The 22,027-nt window shown below is 40.9% G+C and overlaps 1 protein-coding gene across 1 annotated transcript in view; it reads right to left on the bottom strand.

The window, feature by feature from the left end:
- rad50 (RAD50 homolog, double strand break repair protein) overlaps positions 1-22,027 on the bottom strand; it is a 77,887-nt gene that overhangs the window by 6,114 nt on the left and 49,746 nt on the right. The window contains exons 25-27 of the mRNA XM_085796960.1: positions 9,238-9,323; positions 7,532-7,674; positions 6,631-6,764 (exon numbers count right to left, since the gene is read on the bottom strand). Of these exons, the coding sequence (XP_085653086.1) occupies positions 6,631-6,764; positions 7,532-7,674; positions 9,238-9,323 (363 nt within the window). The remainder of the gene's footprint in view (positions 1-6,630; positions 6,765-7,531; positions 7,675-9,237; positions 9,324-22,027) is intronic.

Genomic DNA, 22,027 nt, shown 5'->3' with positions numbered 1-22,027 from the left:
GTAAAAATGACCCCCTCGGCGGTTCTAGGGGGTGTTGGAATGTCGGCGGTTCAGAAACTGGATACTGTATATCACTGTGCTTTGCGTTTTATTACTGGTTGTAGCTATCATGTACATCACTGTTCCTTATATGCCGTCGCACATCGTCCATCTCTGTATGTCCTTAGACTCTCTCAATGACTGCGTTTACATGCACTTCAGGAGCCCGATTTCAATCGGGTTTTTTAAGTACCCCGAATTTGTGTTTGCGCATGTAAACACCGTTTCCCGATTCCAGAAATCAGGATAAGCTCATATCCCGATTTTGAGAAACCCGATTTTGCTGCCCGGAGAACTCCGAAAGAAACCAGGATACTGGAGCATGTAAACACAGTACCCCGATATCTGAAAGCCACTCAGCCAGCTGACGTAACCGTTACCATAGATACGTTACGTACAAAATGGCGGCGACAACAAGAGCGCATACTGGAGCGACGAGGAGACTATTAAGTTTTTTTGTTTGTTTTTTTTCATGCGAGAAAGTCACTGTTTAGATCCCCAATGTGCGGCCGGTTTATCCACATGAGGCTGTTTACAAGTTTGCTACGACGTTTTTGGGAGGAGTGAAGCTCCCCGTGTGTGAGCTGTGACCCCGTCTCCTGACGTGCTCGCCGGCCAGACTACTCCGTCACCTCGGGAGAGAAGACGGTCGTTAATTAACTTACCCGTAGGTTTTTAGAGGTTTACTGCCGACAGGTTAAATTCTTTTTAGGAGATAAATGCTGGTTTCATTGATGAAATCTAATAATTGTGGCAGTTGCCTTAGTTTGTTTGAAGTAAAAGTGAAGCTTCATGTGTGTATTGGAGGAGCAGCGCTGCCTGGAGGCTCTGTCGCCTAACGTGTGTACAGAAATCACTACTTTTACATCAATAAATGCATGTTTTACAATGGCAGCATTTTTAATTTGTAAATTTTCGGACCTACATATTTCCTAGTTGTGCTTCCTGTTGTAAATAATAAACATGAATGAAACACACATACGCACGTAAGACGCAGTAATCACAAACCGGGATACTGTATTTATCATGTATACAGGGATACTGAATGCCCGGGGTCTCTAACTTCATGTAAACACCATACCCCGAATTTGATCAATAATCGGGGTACTTAAAAAACCCGATTGAAATCGGGGTACTGAAGTGCATGTAAACGCAGTCAATGGCTGACTTTCATTTATAAATCTGTTCTTGGACTTTTGCCGACATATTTGTGTGTGTACACATGTGTAGAAACCACAGCCGATGTGGCCTCAGCGTTCTCAGGACATTATACAGACACGGGTCCCGAGAGTCAGAACAGAACGGGGCAAAAAGGCTTTTAAATGTTCAGCCCCGTCGACCTGGAACGATGTGCAGATAGAAGGACTTGAAACCGACTCATCTTGTAACACTGGAGGAATTCAGGTCAATTATAAAAGACAGACCTCATATCTCACTGACAGACAACATTTCATCTCCCTCTCTGGACACACCTCACCCCTCCTCTCCCCTGTTACACAGGGCGTCCCCCAAGGCTCTGTCATTGGCCCCCTCCTCTTCATCTGTTATCTGCTCCCTCTTGGCCACATCATCCGCAACTTCAAACTGGACTTCCATTTCTATGCCGACGACGTTCAAATCTACCTCTGCACCAATACCACAAATCCCACCCAGAACCCACCTCTCGCCCACATTGAAACCTGCATCTCTGCTAGGGATGGGTACCTTTCGCATTTGAATCGATATGGTATCGATACTCGGTACCTGGGAACCGATACCGGTACCAATCGGTACCTGTTTTCGGTACTTTTTGTGTGTGTGGTAATTAAAATTTTTTTTTAAATAAAAATGTCTAAAATTTTAATATTTACCTCCTAACAACATCACAACTCCTCAGCCTTTAAGAGTATTTTATGTTTTAGGGATGGGCAATGATTTTGATATAATGTAATAGTCATTCAATGAAAAAAAAAAAAAGTTTATGAGACTATCGTCTTGTCTGAAAAAATGTCCGTTTTTACTGTGGGAAAAGGAGAAACATGGAGAGACTCCTACAGCCATCAGAAAGCTCTGTGTGAAAGAGCTAAAATGAAATCAGCTTTAGCCTGTTGATTTTGGCTCGGGTAGGAGCGCAATGCATTATGGGTTATCATGTAGTATGCTGCAGTGTAAACGCTCTGCATACTGTCTGTAGGGATGGGTATTGATAAGAATTTAGCGATTCCGATTCCATTATCGATATTGCTTATCGATTCGATTCCTTATCGATTCTCTTATCGATTCTCATTGGGTGAGGGAATAAAAGAGAAATGGGTTTGTTTGCATTAATGCAGTGGTTTCCAACCTTTTTTGGCTCATGACCCCTTTTGACATCACAAATTTCTGGTGACCCTCATTCAAGATGAGCAAGCTCAGATATTTGTATATGCTGCATTTTATTTTATCTTGATTTATTCAAGAAAGTGAATATATCAAGAATATAGTTGTTTAAGATTGTGAAAAATAATTAGTTTATTTATTTATTTATTTATTTTTAATCAATTACTAGACATTTAAGGCGATCCCATTTGAATTCCAGGCGACCCCACATGGGGTCCCAACCCCAAGGTTGAAAACACTGCATTAATGGCTCTGACATTAAAAAAGAAGCCAGGACCGACCTGCCTGGACAGGTTAACACTAGACCACTGTGGCTGTGGGCCAGCTGTGCTCACAGGAGGAATTTAACAATGTTTCCATTACATAGTTTTTATGCATCTGTATCTTCTCACTAGTTATTGTTTTCATAACGTTCGTTTTTATGCGGAGCGAGTGAGCGAGCGAAAGAGAGAGAGCGCGAGAGAAAAGACACAGGGCGCAGCTACCGTTTCACGTGGCTACGAGCAAAACCTGAAAGGAAGTGGTTAGAATAAAGAGAGAAAAACAGAAAGAATAGACATGTAGCCTGTTCAGGAGACGTTGTCCTGTCCTCACGACGTGAGGGAGGGAGGACCGGAGGGTGGCTCTGGCTCACAGGTTAGTGATGAGGAAACGTCGCTGTCAGCTGCATCTGTCAGCAGCTCCGCTCCACACAGACACCACACTAACTTTATTTTGTGAGAACAAACGGTGACGTGTGGATATAAACACTAAGCATCCTCATTTATAATGAAGATTGATTTTAACGGAACGTTACGTAACGTCATTAATCAATTAATGCGCGAGTTTCTGAACCAAACGGAATCGATAAGGGAATCGTTAAAGCAGACACGCACACGATTCCAAGAATTGATCCAAGTTGGAACCGGTTCCGAAGAGGAACCGGTTTTCGATTCCCATCCCTAACTGTCTGATTGATGAGTATGTAGTACGGAGTATGGACAGTATGCAGTATGGAAGTATATAGTATGTAGTATGCGGTTTCGAACACACACTCGGTCCCGTGATCACATTACTCCTGTCCTTCACTCCCTCCACTGGCTCCCTGTCAAAGATCGCATCACCTTTAAAATCCTCCTCCTCACCTACAAAGCCCTCACCTCCCCCCGGCCCCCCCCCCCCCCCCATATCTAGCTGACCTCCTCACCTGCCACCGGCCACCCGAACCCTCCGTTCCTCCACCACCTCTTCCCTCACCGTACCACAATCCAAGCTAAAAACATACGGCGATCGATCGTGCCTTCTCCCGGACTGCACCCCACCTCTGGAACTCCCTTCCCCAGCCCATCAGAGACTCTCCATCACTTCCCCTCTTCAAATCCCGACTGAAGACGACTTTCCTTTTCACCCAAGCATTTAACCTCCCCTACCCATAAGTTTTTTATTTTTTATTTTTTGTGTTGTATTTTACTGCATCTGTAAAGCGTCTTTGGGTCACTGAAAAAGCGCTATACAAAATTAATGAATTATTATTATTATTAATTGAGCTCAATCGGACTGTCTGTGTGATTGCGTTGTTTAATCATGTTTTTCTGAAATGTGTGATTGTATTTTATTTGAGTCTTGTGTGATGTGCAACTGAGCTGTTGTGTGTGTGTGCTGCCGTCTTGGCCGTTCAGGTCACTCTTGGAAAAGAGGGTTTTAAATCTCAGTGAGTTTTTACCTGGTTAAATAAAGGATATTGATTGATTGATGAATAGAGAACAGGAGAAGTTACACACTAGCTGGGTTTCCCATCCAAGTCGTATCAAATTTAAAAGCGGATTTTGTGAAAATGCGCAAAAAGCAAATGCGAATTTATGCCCGTTTCCATTCATTAGTGTTTTGCGATTATTGGGAGAGGAGGAGTGCACTGTTTTTATCGTATGTGTGTGTGACTGATTCTCTGTGAGCAGTTGACCACACCTGAATTTCCTTCGGGATTAATAAAGTAAATCTATCTATCTATCTATCTATCTATACCGTGAGATTACGTCATAAGAGAGCGTGAATGTATCCAACAGTAGGGGTGGGGGAAAAAATCGATTCATGTAAGAATCGAGATTCTTATTCTCTAAGATTCTGAATCGATTCATAATCTTCAAAAATCGATTTTTTATTCACTTTCCTCCGTCTCAATACGTGCCCTCACAGCGCTGCAGCACGCCATGGCGCTAAAAGTAATAAATCTGAAACATGTGATGTGCATTTTTTGGGGGGAAATATGGCTTCTGATATAATAGTCTGATATAATAGTCATTCAACTTTTTCACATGGTCTGGTGTTAATAAAGCAAACAAAAAATCGCAAAAATAAAATCAAGAATCGGTTGAATCGAAAATCGATTTTGAATCGAATCGTGACCCTAAAAATCGGAATCGAATCGAATCGTGAGCCACCCAAAGATTCACATGCCTATCCAACAGTTGACACTCAGCTGACACTCAACATCATGGACAATTTACGTACTTTCCGGACTATAGACGCACCTGTATAATCCGCACCAGCTACATTTTAAAAGAAAATACATATCTAGGCCGCACTTGAATATAAGCTGCAGGTTTTCATGTTGTAACATGAGATATTTACACAGAAAGACAGTAGGAACTGTGACAGTCCGCTCGCTTTTCTGCTGTTCTGGTTACGCTCCTCTCCTCCATGTGCATCTGTTTACATACGAAGCCGGTGAAAAATCAATAAGTTACATAACGATGTTACGGCGTGTGTTTGTGTAGTCTTAACCGTCATAAACAACAGATTACGGGTTACGGAGCGCGTTGTGTTGCGGTGCAGAGAGGAGAGCTGGGACACCGGGGCGTCGCTGGGTGAAGTCCAGCAGCTTCACCCACAAACTCTGCCTCAATTCACATCATCTGTTTCCATCACAAAAACTCTCATTTCCTTTAATCGATACGCTGACAAATCCCCCCCCTCCAAGCGTATAAACTTTTATGCGCATTTACTGCCTTTATTCGAATTTCTGGCGTTTCCATTCAAGTATTTATTCGCAATTTTTGAAAATGCGAATAAAAAAAGGTGGATGGAAACGCAACTACTGTCCCTTTAAAGCAAAACTAAACTGTCTAATGTCTATATGTATAATCTCCTACGTGAGTGACCTCTCGTCACATTCACACTGTCGTTGTTTCAGTCATCACACGGCCCGACACAGACGAGACGAGACGAGACACGGAGGGACCGTTTCTGCATCGTCTTGGATTTCCTCTTCCTCCCCGTCTCCGTGGCAACGCGTCCACATCAAAGCAGCTTCGGTGCATCTTATTGGTGCAGAGTCGTCGTTTTGTTTTTGCTATCAGACTATTAATGGCTGGAGATAAAAGATAAAGATCTCCCAGAAGTTTCTAAATTACAACGTCTACGTGATGATTCCTCTGTCCTCTCTTCCTCCTCCTCCATCAGTCTGAAGCCTCAGGTCTTAAAGGGATAGTTCAACATTTTATCAAATTGGCCCATCACCATAATCCCTATAGTCATTATAGCAGTAGGTTTGTTACCTTTAATTGTCGGTGCAAGCTGTTTTCAGAACGGTGGAGCAGAGCCGTGAGCTGCTCAGAGCTACGCTACAGAGGCTCATTATGGGATTTCTCAGTTGGTTTCCCTCATCAAACTCATCAAATACACAATCCAACAACTCCACAACGCTCTGGTGGACAAGTTGTGAGCTGCACATTCACCACGCTATGAGATAATAACACAACGTTACCACACAGAGTTGTTTTAGAGGGAAATACAGAGACTGTTGATGAGAAACTGTCCCTGAAGGCAACGTGCATCAGAGGTTTTGCATGAATTTCCCTCTAAAACAACTCTGTGTGGTAACGTTGTGTTATTATCTCATAGCGTGGTGAATGTGCAGCTCACAACTTGTCCACCAGAGCGTTGTGGAGTTGTTGGATTGTGTATTTGATGAGTTTGATGAGGGAAACCAACCAAGAAATCCCATAATGAGCCTCCGTTGGTAGCGTAGCTCTGAGCAGCTCGCGGCTCTGCTCCGCTGTTCTAAAAACAGCTTGCACCGACAATTAAAGGTAACAAACCTACTGCTATGACTATAGGGATTATGGCAATGTTGAACTATCTCTTTAGGACCTTGATTAGTTTCAGGCTTCAGGTTAAAACTTGGTCAGTTAAAGTGTAGACGTGTGTGTGTGTGTGTGTGTGTGTGTGTGTGTGTGTGTGTGTGTGTGTACTGACTCGACGAGGGCGTGCGCCAGAGACTCGATGTTCTCCCGGTCCAGGTTGGTGGTGGGTTCGTCCAGCGCCAGAATCCCACAGTTCAGACAGAAGGTTTCAGCCAAAGCCAGACGGATGATGAGCGAGGCCAGCACCTGGACATTTTAAACATTTAAACATTTAAAACAATTAAACATTTAAAACCAGGGTTCCTACAGCTTAAGCCAAGTTAAATTTAATACTTTTTTAAAGCCACTTGAAATGAAATTTAAGACCGACTTCACAATAAACACAAATGCAGAAAAAAAACACCACATCAATTACATAGGGTTATGGGGACAATTTTACCCACTTTCCTATGTGATCCAAGGTAAAGTGACTGATACATGAATGATTGGATTGTGTCTCTTTCCAGCTGTCCTTTCAAAATAAATGTCTCTTTCCAGCTGTCCTTTCAAAATAAATGCATAAAAAGTCCGGAAAAAAAAAAAAAAACACTGACTGGGGAGCTGTTGGCGGTGAGAAATTTAGCGTTGACGGCCGCCACTAACTTCTCTATGTCAGAATGTTACCAATTATTTTGAGATTTTACACAAATTACAACCATAAAATCACACTTACCATGTGTTAACATTTTTAAGACTTTTGAAAATTTGATTTAAGACATTTTAATGCCAATTAAGGCCTTGTTTTTAGATTAATGAATTCAATGCCTTTTAAGACTTTTTAAGGATCTGTAAGAACCCTGTCTGTATGTTAAAAAGGCGAACAAATGCACATTGCACAATAAAAAAATAAAAATCGATTTTTGAAAAAATAAAAAAGATATAAAAATCGTCAAAAAAAAAAAATCGCAATATTTATGTGAATCGATTTTTTCTCCCACCCCTACAGGAAAGGTCTGCCCCCGGTGTGTACGAACCTTCTGGCCGGCGCTGCAGCGTCCTCTCATGTCCAGCGACGTGTCTCCTTTCACCATCACCACGCGGTAGTTGTAGGTCCGCCGCTTCACGCCGGCCGACGAGTTCTCGTCCACGTCGGACCGGATCTCCACGTACTCGATGTCTGGACGGGGAACAGAGAGACAGAAGTTGCGTTTCCATCCACCTTTTTTTATTCGCATTTTCAAAAATTGCGAATAAATACTTGAATGGAAACGCCAGAAATTCGAATAAAGGCAGCAAATGCGCATAAAAGTTTATACGCTTGGAGGAGGGGGATTTGTCAGCGTATCGAATAAAGGAAATGTGAGTTTTTGTGATGGAAACAGATGATGCGAATTGAGGCAGAGTTTGTGGGTGAAGCTGCTGGACTTCACCCAGCGACGCCCCGGTGTCCCAGCTCTCCTCTCTGCACCGCAACACAAACGCTCTCCGTAACCCGTAATGTTTTGTTTATGGCGGTTAAGACTACACAAACACACGCCGTAACATCGTTATGTAACTTATTGATTTTTCACCGGCTTCGTATGTAAACAGATGCACATGGAGGAGAGGAGCAGAACCAGAACAGACTGTCTCAGTTCTACTGTCTTTCTGTGTAAATATCTCATGTTACAACATGAAAACCTGCAGCTTATATTCAAGTGCGGCCTATATATGTATTTTCTTTTAAAATGTAGCTGGTGCGGATTATACAGGTGCGTCTATAGTCCGGAAAGTACGTAAATTGTCCATGATGTTGAGTGTCAGCTGAGTGTCAACTGTTGGATACATTCACGCTCTCTTATGACGTAATCTCACGGCGCACCACTCCTCCTCTCCCAATAATCGCAAAACAATAATGAATGGAAACGGTCATAAATTCGCATTTGCTTTTTGCGCATTTTCACAAAATCCGCTTTTAAATTCGATACGACTTGGATGGAAACCCAGCTAGAGACGCTGACGATCCAGATGTTTAGGTTAGATCCAGATGTTTAGGTTAGATCGGATTGGACTTTATTGTCCCGAAGGGAAATCTGTTTTGGGCTCGGAGCCACTGCATACACAAGACTAAACATCTCTGACAATATGTTGCCTCAAATACGTTGTTGACTTAACTTAGAACAGATGTAGACATCCTTGTTAAGTTTATCCACGTTTAGTTGGTGTTGTGGTCTACTGCAGAACTTTATCCAGAGCAGACACTTCTCTTGGTTGAGATGTGGCTTAGGAAAAGGTAAAAAAAATCCCCCCGTGGCCTCTCAGGATACCTAGTGTCAGAGTTACATGTACCCCATGAACACCGTTTGACCATTTTACACTTAAAATGTCAAGAAAAAACATATAAAAACGAATGAAAACTGACTAACTGCAATGCATTTCAATGGACGTGGAAGCAGAGAATGTCCCAGTGTATGGGCTAGCTATGCGCACTGTGATTGGCTCATCGTGTTTGGGGGCGTGGCTTAGCCAGAGGTCAATTTCATCTTCCACTTCGTTTTAAGCATCGGACCTCACTACATTTTGAGGGCTGACTTTAAGGGCAAAATCACACTTCCCCTTGCTCCCTAGAGTAATGGGACACCCTATACCCCTACACGAGAACGTGCAAAATATAGGGTTAGGGCAAATATTTAGGGCTAGGGGGAGAATTGGGACAGACCCTAGGAGTAACAGAGTGAGAGTAGTTTTCATTGTGCGTCACCTTGGCCTCGGTACGTGCTGCGCCACAGGTCTCTGATGATCTTGTTGATCTCGTCCATCTTCATACTGTGGAACTTCATGATTGTTCTGGGGAAAACAAACAAACAAACAAACAGACAAACTAAAGGTTTTAGTCAACAGACTGAGACTCATTATGAACAGTGAAGGACGGCTTCACTCCATCTGCAACACAGACCATAGACATCCCAGAAGGAAACGTGTGTCAATGTGAATTTGCACTAGTTTCATCTGTAGTATATTTGTAGATTACTAACTTTTATACATATTTGTATTATATTTGTACTGTGCCTACTTTATATATACACTGTATATACTGTATATATATATATATTATAGTCTACTTGCCAACAATGAGTACCCGGAAATGTTGAGTACCCCAAAGTTTTATGTTAGAAATAGATAGTATGGGTCCCCAGTATTCAGAAACTGCCGGATGCTAACTTATATATATTGGGCAATTAGCATAATTGACATAATTAGCATACATTAGCATAATTGCCTATATGGGCAATATTTCAACAAAATTGACTTGGCTGATCTGGGCAATATTGGAGTGGTTTTAGGGGTTATTGATGATGCTGAATCCATTTCTGACATTTTCAAAATTCAAAATGGCTGTCTAAACCGATGACCAGATATTAACTGCCAGTGGGCCGATTTTTATGGATTTTTATGCTAATTTGCTAATGTTAACACAAGAATTTCATAAAACTTGTAATACATTTTTTGTTTGTCTTAATGTAAGTAATCAACTCAGTAATTTTCATGGAGATATCTAAAGGTTAAAAATTTTACCCTATTCACATGAGAAAAATAATGAATAGGCGTATTCTGGGCTATATTTGGGTCTTTTTCTAAACTTTCCCCTAATGGGATTCTTCTGGGCTTTTTCTCCCTCACTCAGGACATGTTGAGGATACAAAACCAGTTGAGTTTGCTTCTGTTGCAGCTTGTTCAACCTTTTTTCATAAAATGACTGGACTAAAACCTCATGTGGGTTAAAGTTTACTGACTTCCAGCATGAAGGTGGATTTGTTTATCATCACCATCATCATCATCATCACTCAGCTGCAACGTGGAAATGAAACAAACCTAAACCATCACCTAGGCTAATATTGATCCTGCTCGGCGATAACCTATCCCATAACCCATCAGTGAAACCGGCTGTTTGCTTTTCCTGCATACCGAGAATCAATTTGTCGCCTGCAATCTCTGAAAAATTGATGAGAAACTGTAATGTGGTTTTGAAGACGCTAAGAACGATAAGAGTTAAAAACCCCGACAGCGCCCATATAAGGAGAGAGACGAGAGGAAGAGGAGGAGGAGGAGGAGGAAGAAGAGCAGCTGTTATCCCTCCATCTGACCCAACATGGCCTCCCACCAGCAGAGCAGAAGTGTTGATGCAGCAGCAGAAACACGAGGGAGGAGTTCATTATGTTATAGATGTTATATAATAAACACAACAGGATCAATACTGACTTTATCTATTATTATTATTTTATAGATTTCTGCCCCTACGAAGGCAAAGTGCATCTGTATCTGTAAAAAATGCCAAACTGATTAAAAAAACAGCTTTTAGTGTTTTTCATTGGTTTAAGCATCAAATTATGAATAACTACCAAGTCTAGAATGGATTAGATAAAGGTAGACTGGATTAAATGTGTGTTGTAGTTTGTCTTTCTGACCAATTTTGATCGTTTTATGGCAGATTCCGCACTTTTGTCTTGGTTTTAGCTACAGATACTGCACGTTGCCTTGGTTTTAGCTACAGATTCCGCACTTTGTCTTGGTTTTAGCTACAGATTCTGCACTTTTACCTTGGTTTTAGCTACAGATACTGCACTTTGCCTTGGTTTTAGCTACAGATTCCGCACTTTATCTTGGTATTAGCTACAGATACTGCACTTTGCCTTGGTTTTAGCTACAGATACGGCACTTTCCATTGGTTTTAGCTACAGATACTGCACTTTCCATTGGTTTTAGCTACAGATACTGCACTTTGGTTTAGTATTAGCTACAGATACTGCACTTTGTCTCAGTATTAGCTACAGATACTGCACTTTGTCTCAGTATTAGCTACAGATACGGCACTTTGCCTTGGTTTTAGCTACAGATACGGCACTTTGCCTTGGTTTTAGCTACAGATTCCGCACTTTGCCTTGGTTTTAGCTACAGGTATGGCACTTTCCATTGGTTTTAGCTACAGATACTGCACTTTGCATTGGTTTTAGCTACAGATTCCGCACTTTGCCTTGGTTTTAGCTACAGATTCCGCACTTTGCCTTGGTTTTAGCTACAGATACTGCACTTTGCCTTGGTTTTAGCTACAGATACTGCACTTTCCATTGGTATTAGCTACAGATACTGCACTTTGCCTTGGTATTAGCTACAGATACTGCACTTTGCATTGGTTTTAGCTACAGATACTGCACTTTGCCTTGGTATTAGCTACAGATACTGCACTTTCCATTGGTATTAGCTACAGATACTGCACTTTCCATTGGTATTAGCTACAGATACTGCACTTTGCCTTGGTTTTAGCTACAGATACTGCACTTTGCCTTGGTATTAGCTACAGATACTGCACTTTCCATTGGTATTAGCTACAGATACTGCACTTTCCATTGGTTTTAGCTACAGATACTGCACTTTCCATTGGTATTAGCTACAGATACTGCACTTTCCATTGGTTTTAGCTACAGATACTGCACTTTGCATTGGTTTTACTCCAGTGGAATCATAGAGTAAATTATAGGATGTAGGGAGTACAGTTACTCTTTGCAGATGCTGCACGTTGCCTTGGTTTCACAGTGCTTTTTTTGGATGGACAGCCAAATAAAAAGCCCAATAACTCTGGAAATTTTTTAGCAGAACCAATATCAACTTCTACCAGACTGAAGAGAATATGCCTTAACTTACACTTTGGATTGGTCAAAAAAAAAAATGCAGATACTGCACTTTGCCTTTGTAGAGCAGATTTGATCTGTTTACAGACAGTAATACTTCTTTATTATGCACTTCATCCCTCTTGCTCTATATTGTTGTTGTACATATTTAGATATTTTAGAATATATCTAGATTTTTGGGAGAAGCTCCAACGAGTCGCTTCCATGTAAAACTCTTACATTGTTGTTATGATAGATGTTACACTGTCAATGAGCTCTGAGATCATCTAATTATATTAATTATTATTATTATTATTATATAATGTGGTCCTGGCTCCTTCTGACTGAAGCTACTGTGATATACTGTGATATATTGTGATATATGGTATTTGTACCATGTTGTGCTTTGTTTTGTCCTTGTCTCATGTTGTTTTAGTGTGAACTGCGGGACTGCAGATGGAAATGAGCTTTAGAGCTGGTGTATTTACATATTGTATGTTCATGAATATGCAAAGTCCCATTACTAATAAACAAATGAATGAAATGAAAATGAAATAAATGTTAATGTTAAACAATGGTTTTAAACTCAAACTGTGACAGGCGGTTAGAGGTGGAACAGCTGAGTCATCTTTCAGTCCTGTAGCCGACTGTCTTTATTTAAATGAATTATCTACTCTTCTCTTTATCTTTATCTTTTCTGCCTCTGACAGTGACAACGAGTTGAAATTAAAAAAACTCTTCAAAAGACAATCAAAGACAAAGTGAAACCTGTGTGATCTACTTCACGTCTTCACATCAGAAACTAGTCTGAATTCTCCTCAAAGTTTCCACTGCAGCAGAAGTCTGTGACCCAGGAGCCCGAGGCCTGAATCAAACAGCAATATCATATAATAATTAATATATAATAATTAATTAATATATAATAATAACAACAGAAACAGGTTAACTCCGGTGACTGTCCTGCACGCAGCTCATTTAGGCCGAAAATGAAACGAAATAAGAAAAGAACCGACGCGTTCAACTCACTTTCAACTCTGGTGCTGCTGACTTTTCACTTCTCACTTCTCACTTCTCATTTTGAAAACGAAACATCCCATAATAAAACACACAAACAAACATCACAGAGTCGCAGCGACAAACTGAAACAGACGAGATGATGATGATGATGATGATGAATGTGAGACTGACACTTTGTTGTTGTTGTTTAATTAATCTCCTGAATAAGGAGCCTGAACGCATCGTGTCCCGTGTGTTCAGACCAGGGATCTATTATATATATAAAACAAGGCCTTAATTGGCATTAAAATGTCTTATGCCAGGGACACACCGCCCCGACCGTCGGGCGTCGGGCGTCGTCGGACGGCGTCGGCAGCTCGTCTGTTTGGTGTGTTCCTCTCCGTCGGGTCTTGTCGGCTCTTGTCGGATCTCGTCGGGGCCGATTGAACATGCTCAGTCGGGACTCGTCGGCCGTCGGGAGAGTAGACTCGTCGGGTACTCTGATTGGCTGTGTGCTAGCTATGGCGATTCTGATTGGCGGTGCTCTAAGCGAATCAGCGCGGTGTGTGGGAGGGACGGTAGTGTCGGTGTCCTAGCCTGTCCTACAGTAAAAATGGTATACAAAATAAAAAGAGGAGTAAAGCAATTTATTAAGCGGCAATATACACTATATTACCAAAAGTATTCGCTCACCTGCCTTTACTCATTCTATGAACTGAAGTGCCATCCCATTCCTAACTCATAGAATTCAATATGATGTCGGTCCACCTTTTGCAGCTATTACAGCTTCAACTCTTCTGGGAAGACTGTCCACAAGGTTGAGGAGAGTGTTTATAGGAATTTTTGACCATTCTTCCAAAAGCGCATTGGTGAGGTCACACACTGATGTTGGTCGAGAAGGCCTGGCTCTCAGTCTCCGCTCTAATTCATCCCAAAGGTGTTCTATCGGGTTCAGGTCAGGACTCTGTGCAGGCCAGTCAAGTTCATCCACACCAGACTCTGTCATCCACGTCTTTATGGACCTTGCTTTGTGCACTGGTGCACAGTCATGTTGGAAGAGGAAGGGGCCCGCTCCAAACTGTTCCCACAAGGTTGGGAGCATGGAATTGTCCAAAATGTTTTGGTAACCTGAAGCATTCAAAGTTCCTTTCACTGGAACTAAGGGGCCAAGCCCAGCTCCTGAAAAACAACCCCATACCATAATTCCTCCTCCACCAAATTTCACAGTCGGCCAAGTGATTAGGACACCTGATTCTGATCATTTGAATGGGTGAGCGAATACTTTTGGTAATATAGTGTATATATATATTTAAACATCAAAGATGTTCAATCAAACCCACATAGTTTGAAACACCGTTCAAAACACACACAGCTCACAACTAAGCATATAAAGCCCGCTAGCTTAATGCTAACGTGTAATGTAAAACACTATAGACGGGCTAACAGAAATTAGCATCGGCTATCGCCGATTCGCTGCAACCGAGCCACAGCAGTAAGCTGCTAAAAACTGTTTTAATTTCGGCTTTAGCGCCGTTAACACGCGGCTGGTTAAACTGTTTTAAGGAGATTAATGTTGGTCTCATTGATGAAATTAACTGTGGCAGTGGCATTAGTTTGTTTGAATGAACAGTGAGCAGAGCTGCCCCTGGTCTGTATTTCTATGGGGGAGTCCTCGCCACTCAGTCTCTCTGGTCGGCAGTCGGGGCGGTGTGTTTCACTGTTTCCTTTCTCCCGACGAGAGGCGACGGACTCGTCGGCCAAAGCCGTCTGCGTCGGGAAGCGTCGTGGCGGTGTGTTCCTGGCTTTAAATCAATTTTTCAAAAGTCTTAAAAATGTTAATACCTGGTAAGTGGTATTTTATGGTTGTAATTAGTCTCAAATCTGTTTTGAAAGGACAGCTGCGGAAAACTTGCGCGAGTTTGTAGTTTTCACCAAAGTCCGTTACTTTTAATGGAAACACACAGAACTCAAATTTCTTTTAATGCGCATCATTTCCCAGTTATTTGAATCACTTTGGATGGAAACAAACGGTACCGACGAGCAAACGTGTCCTTTTTAGTTTATCATCTCCTCTCCACAACTACACAGCTGTTAAATGATGTCACTCACTCACTCACAGCCCCCCCCCCCCCCCAATCATTCATGTAGCAGTCACTTTACCTTGGATCACATAGGAAAGTGGGTAAAATTGTCCCTAACCCTATGTCATAGATGTGGTGACGTTTTTTTTTTTTTTTTTGCATTTGTGTTTATTGTGAAGTCGGTCTTAAATTTCATTTCAAGTGGCTTTAAAAAAGTCTTAAAAAGTCTTAAATTTAACTTGGCTTAAGCTGTAGGAACCCTGTCAACTGGTGGGTCGGGGCCCAAAAGTGGGTCTAGACCCGTTCTGGATGGGTCGCGGACAGCTGGTCAAAAAAGTAACTAATATTTAATGCTCATCTGATGTTGGACATGTCTTTTATTTTGAAAAATAACTTATATTGAAAGGCACACGAGACACGTGAACACATGCAGTTGTAATGCTCCTCCTCACTTTCTGATTATTTGCTCCATTTGCTCTGAATGCAAAGATATCAGTTTCTTATTAATGTGGCCTGATGCAGTGAGTCTTGTTTTGTTTTGTTTTGTGGGTCTTTATTTTGTGCAATTTGATATTTATTCACTTTAGTGAACATGCTCTGAATGCAGAGATGCATTAGAAGTCAAATATATCGTTTTGTTGGTCTCCATTTTGTGCAGTTTGATATTTTCTTTAGTCACTTCCATACATGCAGTTGTCATGGTAACTCCTCAGTTTCATCCATGTGCTCTGAAATGCACTTTGCTCAATAAAGAGCTAAATTAGTTTTTAAAGGCTTTAAAAAAAAAAATCTTGGTTTGAATTCTATAAAAGTGGGTCGCGACTTAATGACCATGGGAAGATGTGGAGCCCAGAGTGAGACTAGTTGAGAACCCCTGATATAGATATATATGTTTATATATATATACATATTATAAGACAATAAGATGAAGACAACAAGATAATATAATACATCCATGGTTCAGACTGTGACCTGGATGTTTCTCGCTCGCTGCCGGCTCGTTCTCGTTCTGCTGCTTCGGCCTCGCGCTCACACATCTTGATAACGGAGCAATTACTGGATGCTTTACCCACAAGCAGGGGTAAACGATAAGTTCATGCTCAGATGCTATCACACAACGACGACGACGAGCTGCTGCTGCTGCTCTCTAACCTCCAATCAGAAAGCTTCTAGATTCCTGCTTCCTCTGTGAGAATGATAAAAAGGATAAAATAATTAATAATAATACTTATTTAACCCTCCTGATGTCCATTTTCATTTTTCAATACTTGATTTTTTTCCCTGCAGCTTTTCTTTTAATCTGATGTGACCAAAAAACTAAAAATTCACCCAAATCAATGACATGCCCAAGACTGGTATAACCCCCCCTCAACAAATCCAGTTTGCATTCAGTATAGTGAAAATATCCCCCTTTTTTTTAGCCATTTTTTGTCATAGGACCCCTATATACTGGCATTTAAGGGGTTAAAAGTCTGAAATCAATTGAATATTTGGTATAGATCATCAGAGGAGAAGTAGAATAGAAGATATATGCAAAAAAAAACTGGAAGAAAATATTCAAGTGTACTATTTTTAGGGCGTTTTTTCCGTGGACATTTTACAGTGTGCGTAAAGTTTGGAATAGCTGCTAATGTTGCTGTTGTGCTGTGTATTTTGTTGTAGTTTTTATCTTAGTATCTATGGTATTTACTATATATATATAGTCTGAGTCTGAATCTGGGATTGCAAAAAAACTAAAAATCCATCCAAATCAAGTGTGTTACTAATCAATGACATGCTCAAGAAGACTGGTATATTTTTTGTCATAGGACCCTATATACACACACTGGCATTTAAGGGGTTAAAAGTCTGAAATTAATTGAATATTTGGTATGGATCATCAGAGGAGAAGTAGAATAGAAGATCTATGCAAAAAAAAAGGAAAAAAATCTTTACATATACTATTTTTAGGGCGTTTTTTCCATGGACACTTTCGTCCCTAGGCTCAAACGTTAAGGAAAGATTCTTTAAAAGTCCATAATAATAATAATAAGCAGCAGCAGCGTCTCATCTTGATTAACTGGTCTGACCCCTCCAGAGGAGAAGAACACTGTCATGCTATGCAGACCTGGCCTGCTGATAACTTTTCAATGATGTGCATATTTTTATCGGCAGTGCAAACGCAGCAGCGGTGCCACAGTGCAGCGATGCCAGTGATAGTTATGTGGTCGCGTTTCTGAAAAACAAAACCTGCCACTCGGTGATAATAAGTCACTCTTAGAGTTCAGTCGGGGTTGTGGTTGTTGTCTCAGAAAAACTTATTTGCTGATTCTTTATTGCATAACCTGCAAACTAAGGCTTGATTATGTGAGATAGATGTTAAAAAGAAGAGAATCGTTTTGTATTTTATTGTGAATAAAAATCAGAGATCAAATTAAAATGCTCTGTTTTGTCAGATTGAAAGTGCAAAGACAAGTGGGTAACACTTTACTGTAATAGGTATTCATCAGATTGACATAACAGCTGTCATAAACATCAATGAATACTTCTGACAGCTGTGGTTAAGTGTCATTCAGTAAGTTATGTCACTTTTGATGCAAAGTTGACATTGTTTGAGATGTTTTTGTTCTGACAACTTGACATAAAGACAATTTAAACTGTCATAGCAGACCTAATGGACAAACTTTAAATAAATGATGTCAAGTTCTCATAACAAAAACATCTCAAACAATGTCAACTTTGCATCAAAAGTGACATAACTTACCTGCTTCTTATTATTATGGACTTTTAAAGAATCTTTCCTTAACGTTTGAGCCTAGGGACGAAAGTGTCCATGGAAAAAACGCCATAAAAATAGTATATGTAAAGATTTTTTTCCTTTTTCCTTCTCTGATGATCCATACCAAATATTCAATTAATTTCAGACTTTTAACCCCTTAAATGCCAGTGTATATAGGGTCCTATGACAAAAAATATACCAGTCTTGGACATGTCATTGATTAGTAACACACTTGATTTGGATGGATTTTTAGTTTTTTTGCAATCCCAGATTCAAGTAAAGTGTTAGCGAGAAGGGAAGCTCATCTTCACGCTGCAGAAGCTCGGAGCAGAGAATATAATTAAAGAAACTTTTCTCTGCCTTTAATCTGGGGTGAGAAAACGTCCTGTTTTACCCGGACGTGTCCACTGTTTACGTCCTGTCCGGGGCGTCCGGGCGGGTTTTATAAATTGATGAAAATGTCCGGTTTTCAATGTTTTTCATGGGACCATTAAAGGGACAACGAGCAGTTTTGGAAAAGCGAAGTGTTTTCACACTACATTTATGAGCCTCCACGCACCGTGAAATTCAGGGCCGTTGCTATGAATTCTGGGCCCCCTTAAAGAATACTAAAGTGGGCCCCTCCCCCTAACTTTTCCTTTTTTTTTCTTAGACTACGTATGTATTATAGTTTTTTATTTAGCCTTCTTTGTTTTGATGCTAATGCAGCATTACACTTCAAAAACTCAAGTATCTTAGCAAGAATATTTGTCTTATTTCTAGTCAAAATGTCATTTCTAGTCAAAAAAAGTTTTTGAAAAAAAAAAAATTGATTTAAAAATCGTCAAAAAAGATATCTATGAGATATTTATGTCAATCGATTTTTTCTCCCACCCCTACAAAAAGACACACCAAAAAACATCCAAATACCTCCATGCTGCTCGTATGTAATGTCCGTCTTGTATTGAAGCCCTGAAATGCAAAATTGTCCCGAAAAAAATTAAATAAGTCTATATTTGAAGCTTGTTTTGTAGAGGAAGCTTCTCGAAGCTCCTCTTCCTGGTTCGTCAAATTTGACACATGTCGGGGCTTCAATACAAGACGGACATTACATACGAGCAGCATGGAGGTATTTGGATGTTTTTTTGGTGTGTCTTTTTGTTACGAAGACAGTTGGTGTCCATTTGCAACCGTCATATGGACATGCACTGCTACGCCGAGACCCCCTGTAACTCAGAGAAGCCACGGAGGACTCTGAAACTTCTCCCAGCCCTTAATAGTCCACATGAGGGGGAGATAGAGGTAGATAATGAGTGAACTATCCCTTTAAGCTGTGACTAACCTAACGACCGGGGGAAAACCCAGCTGGTTCTCCCCCCCTGTTGTCAATTATCTCCCTCATCATCGATTAGTCAGCAGCTTGTTTCCTGCAGCCTGCAGCTTTCTGTTGTGTTGTGATGACGGCAGATAAACCAAGAGTCAGAGTTATTCATTATTACTGACGTGTCGTCCACCTACACGCAGGAAACACGTCGACCGACCCACCGACCGACCGACCGGCAGCAACGTGCTAATTCACCACAAATCCTTGTCTGTGCCGGAAACGAGCGGCCGACACCTTAAAGGGATAGTATCTTTTTTTTTAAAGTGGGGTTGTATGATCTCCAAATAGCCCCTAAATACTTTAATTGCAGTAGAAGACTCTCTGCACTCCACTGCTTTCACTGGCAGATTTTTCTACTTATTTCAAGTGAAAATTAGTTTGAAACAAGTGAAAATGATCAGCGGTTTTGCATGAATTTACCTCTAAAACAACTGAGATAACTGAAAAATGTTGTTTCTAGTAAAAATAAATCTCATTATACTTAAAATAAGACTCATCACATTTAAAAAGTAGCTTGTTTTCAGACACTTTTTACTTCCATCCATCCATCTATCCATTTTCATCCGCTTGATCCGGAGTCGGGTCGCGGGGGCAGCAGTCGGAGCAGGGAACCCCAGACTTCCCTCTCCCCGGACACTTCCTCCAGCTCTTCCGGGGGGACCCCAAGGCGTTCCCAGGCCAGCCGAGTGACGTAGTCACTCCAGCGTGTCCTGGGTCTTCCTCTGGTCTCCTCCCGGTGGGACATGCCCGGAACACCTCACGAGGGAGGCGTCCAGGGGGCATCCTATACAGGTGCCCGAGCCACCTCAGCTGGCTCCTCTCGATGTGGAGGAGCAGCGGCTCTACTCCGAGCTCCTCCCGGGTGACAGAGCTCCTCACCCTATCTCTAAGGGAGCGCCCCGCCACCCTGCGGAGGAAACTCATTTCGGCCGCTTGTATCCGGGATCCAGTTCTTTCGGTCATGACCCAGAGTTCATGACCATAGGTGAGGGTGGGAACGTAGATCGACCGGTAAATCGAGAGCTTTGCCTTTCGGCTCAGCTCCTTCTTCACCACGACGGACCGATACAATGACCGCATTACTGCGGCCGCTGCACCGATCCGCCTGTTGGACTCCGGCAGGGCTGCCCTTTGTCACTTTTTACTTTTTTCAAGCAAATTTCCCACTTGAAATAAGTAGAAAAATCTGATAGTGGAGCAAGTTTTTCTTTCTTATTACAAGCACAAAAAACTTGCTTTCACTGGCAGATTTTTCTACTTATTTCAAGTGAAAATTAGTTTGAAACAAGTGAAAATGATCTAAAAACAAGTTAATTTTTAGGTGATGAGTCTTATTTTAAGTGGAAAGAGATTAGTTTTGACTAAAATTGAGACATTTTGACAAGACTTTGAGTTTTTGCAGTGCAGTAGGTTCGTTACCTTTAATTGTCGGTGCAAGCTGTTTTTAGAACGGCGGAGCAGAGCCGTGAGCTGCTCAGAGCTACGCTACGGAGGCTCATTATGGGATTTCTTGGTTTCCCTCATCAAACTCATCAAATACACAATCCAACAACTCCACAACGCTCTGGTGGACAAGTTGTGAGCTGCACATTCACCACGCTATGAGATAATAACACAACGTTACCACACAGAGTTGTTGTAGAGGGAAATACAGAGACTGTTGATGAAAAACTGTCCCTGAAGGCAACGTGCATCAGTGGTTTTGCATGAATTTCCCTCTAAAACAACTGAGATAACTGATGTTGATTTCTGAACTCTTCCTAAGTTTAAAAAAAAAATCAGTGTTGTGTTGTTTAAAAATGAATATGAACTTGTTTCTTTGCATCTTTTTTTGACATTTTAAATCTTAAATCGACAAAATTCTTATTTGATAATTTGGTAGAAATGTTGTCAGTAGTTTATAGAATGAAACAAAAGTGTTCATTTTACTCAAACACATAAGATTTTAATAGCAAAACTAGAGAAACTGATCATTTTGAAGTGGTCTCTTTGTTTTTTCCAGAGCTGCAGATGATAAATAACGTTTTCCTCCGCTCCATGGATTGATTTCTCACCTCAGAGCAGCAGTCGGCTGCGTCTGATGGCCTATATCAGACTTAACTCAACACATTTGTATTGGTACACTGCAAAAACTCAAAATCTTACCAAGAATATTTGTCTTATTTCTCATTAAAATTAATTTCACTGGCAGATTTTTCTACTTATTTCAAGTGAAAATGAGTTTGAAACAAGTGAAAATGATCTAAAAACAAGTTCATTTTTAGGTGATGAGTCTTATTTTAAGTGAAAAAAGATTAGTTTTGACTAGAAATGAGACATTTTGACAAGAAATAAGACAAATATTCTTGGAAAGATTTTGAGTTTTTGCAGTGTATAATAGTAATAAGTAATAATGATGTTACAAAGTTAAGATCAGAATTACAAAATATGCAATAAAATCAAAAGTTGTTATACAGATGGAATCAAAAACAATACATATAATGTATTTGACAGCGGGTAAAGATAGAGATATTACCAGTATTGATATGAGTACATGCAGTTAAATATATATACACAATACAAATCAGTGTGTTGATGGTGACAGATACAGGCCGCCTGGTTGGCTCGGTATTATTCAGAGGCGTTAAAGGGATAGTAGCATTTTTTTAAAAGTGGGGTTGTATGATCTCCAAATAGCCCCTAAGTAC

The sequence above is a fragment of the Trachurus japonicus genome, chromosome 14 (assembly GCF_045865225.1).
Source record: "Trachurus japonicus isolate A0001 chromosome 14, Traja_1.0".
NCBI classification, from domain to species: domain Eukaryota; kingdom Metazoa; phylum Chordata; class Actinopteri; order Carangiformes; family Carangidae; genus Trachurus; species Trachurus japonicus.
The sequence above is the reverse complement of the archived record's forward strand: the minus strand, read 5'-3'. Positions and strand labels throughout refer to the sequence as shown.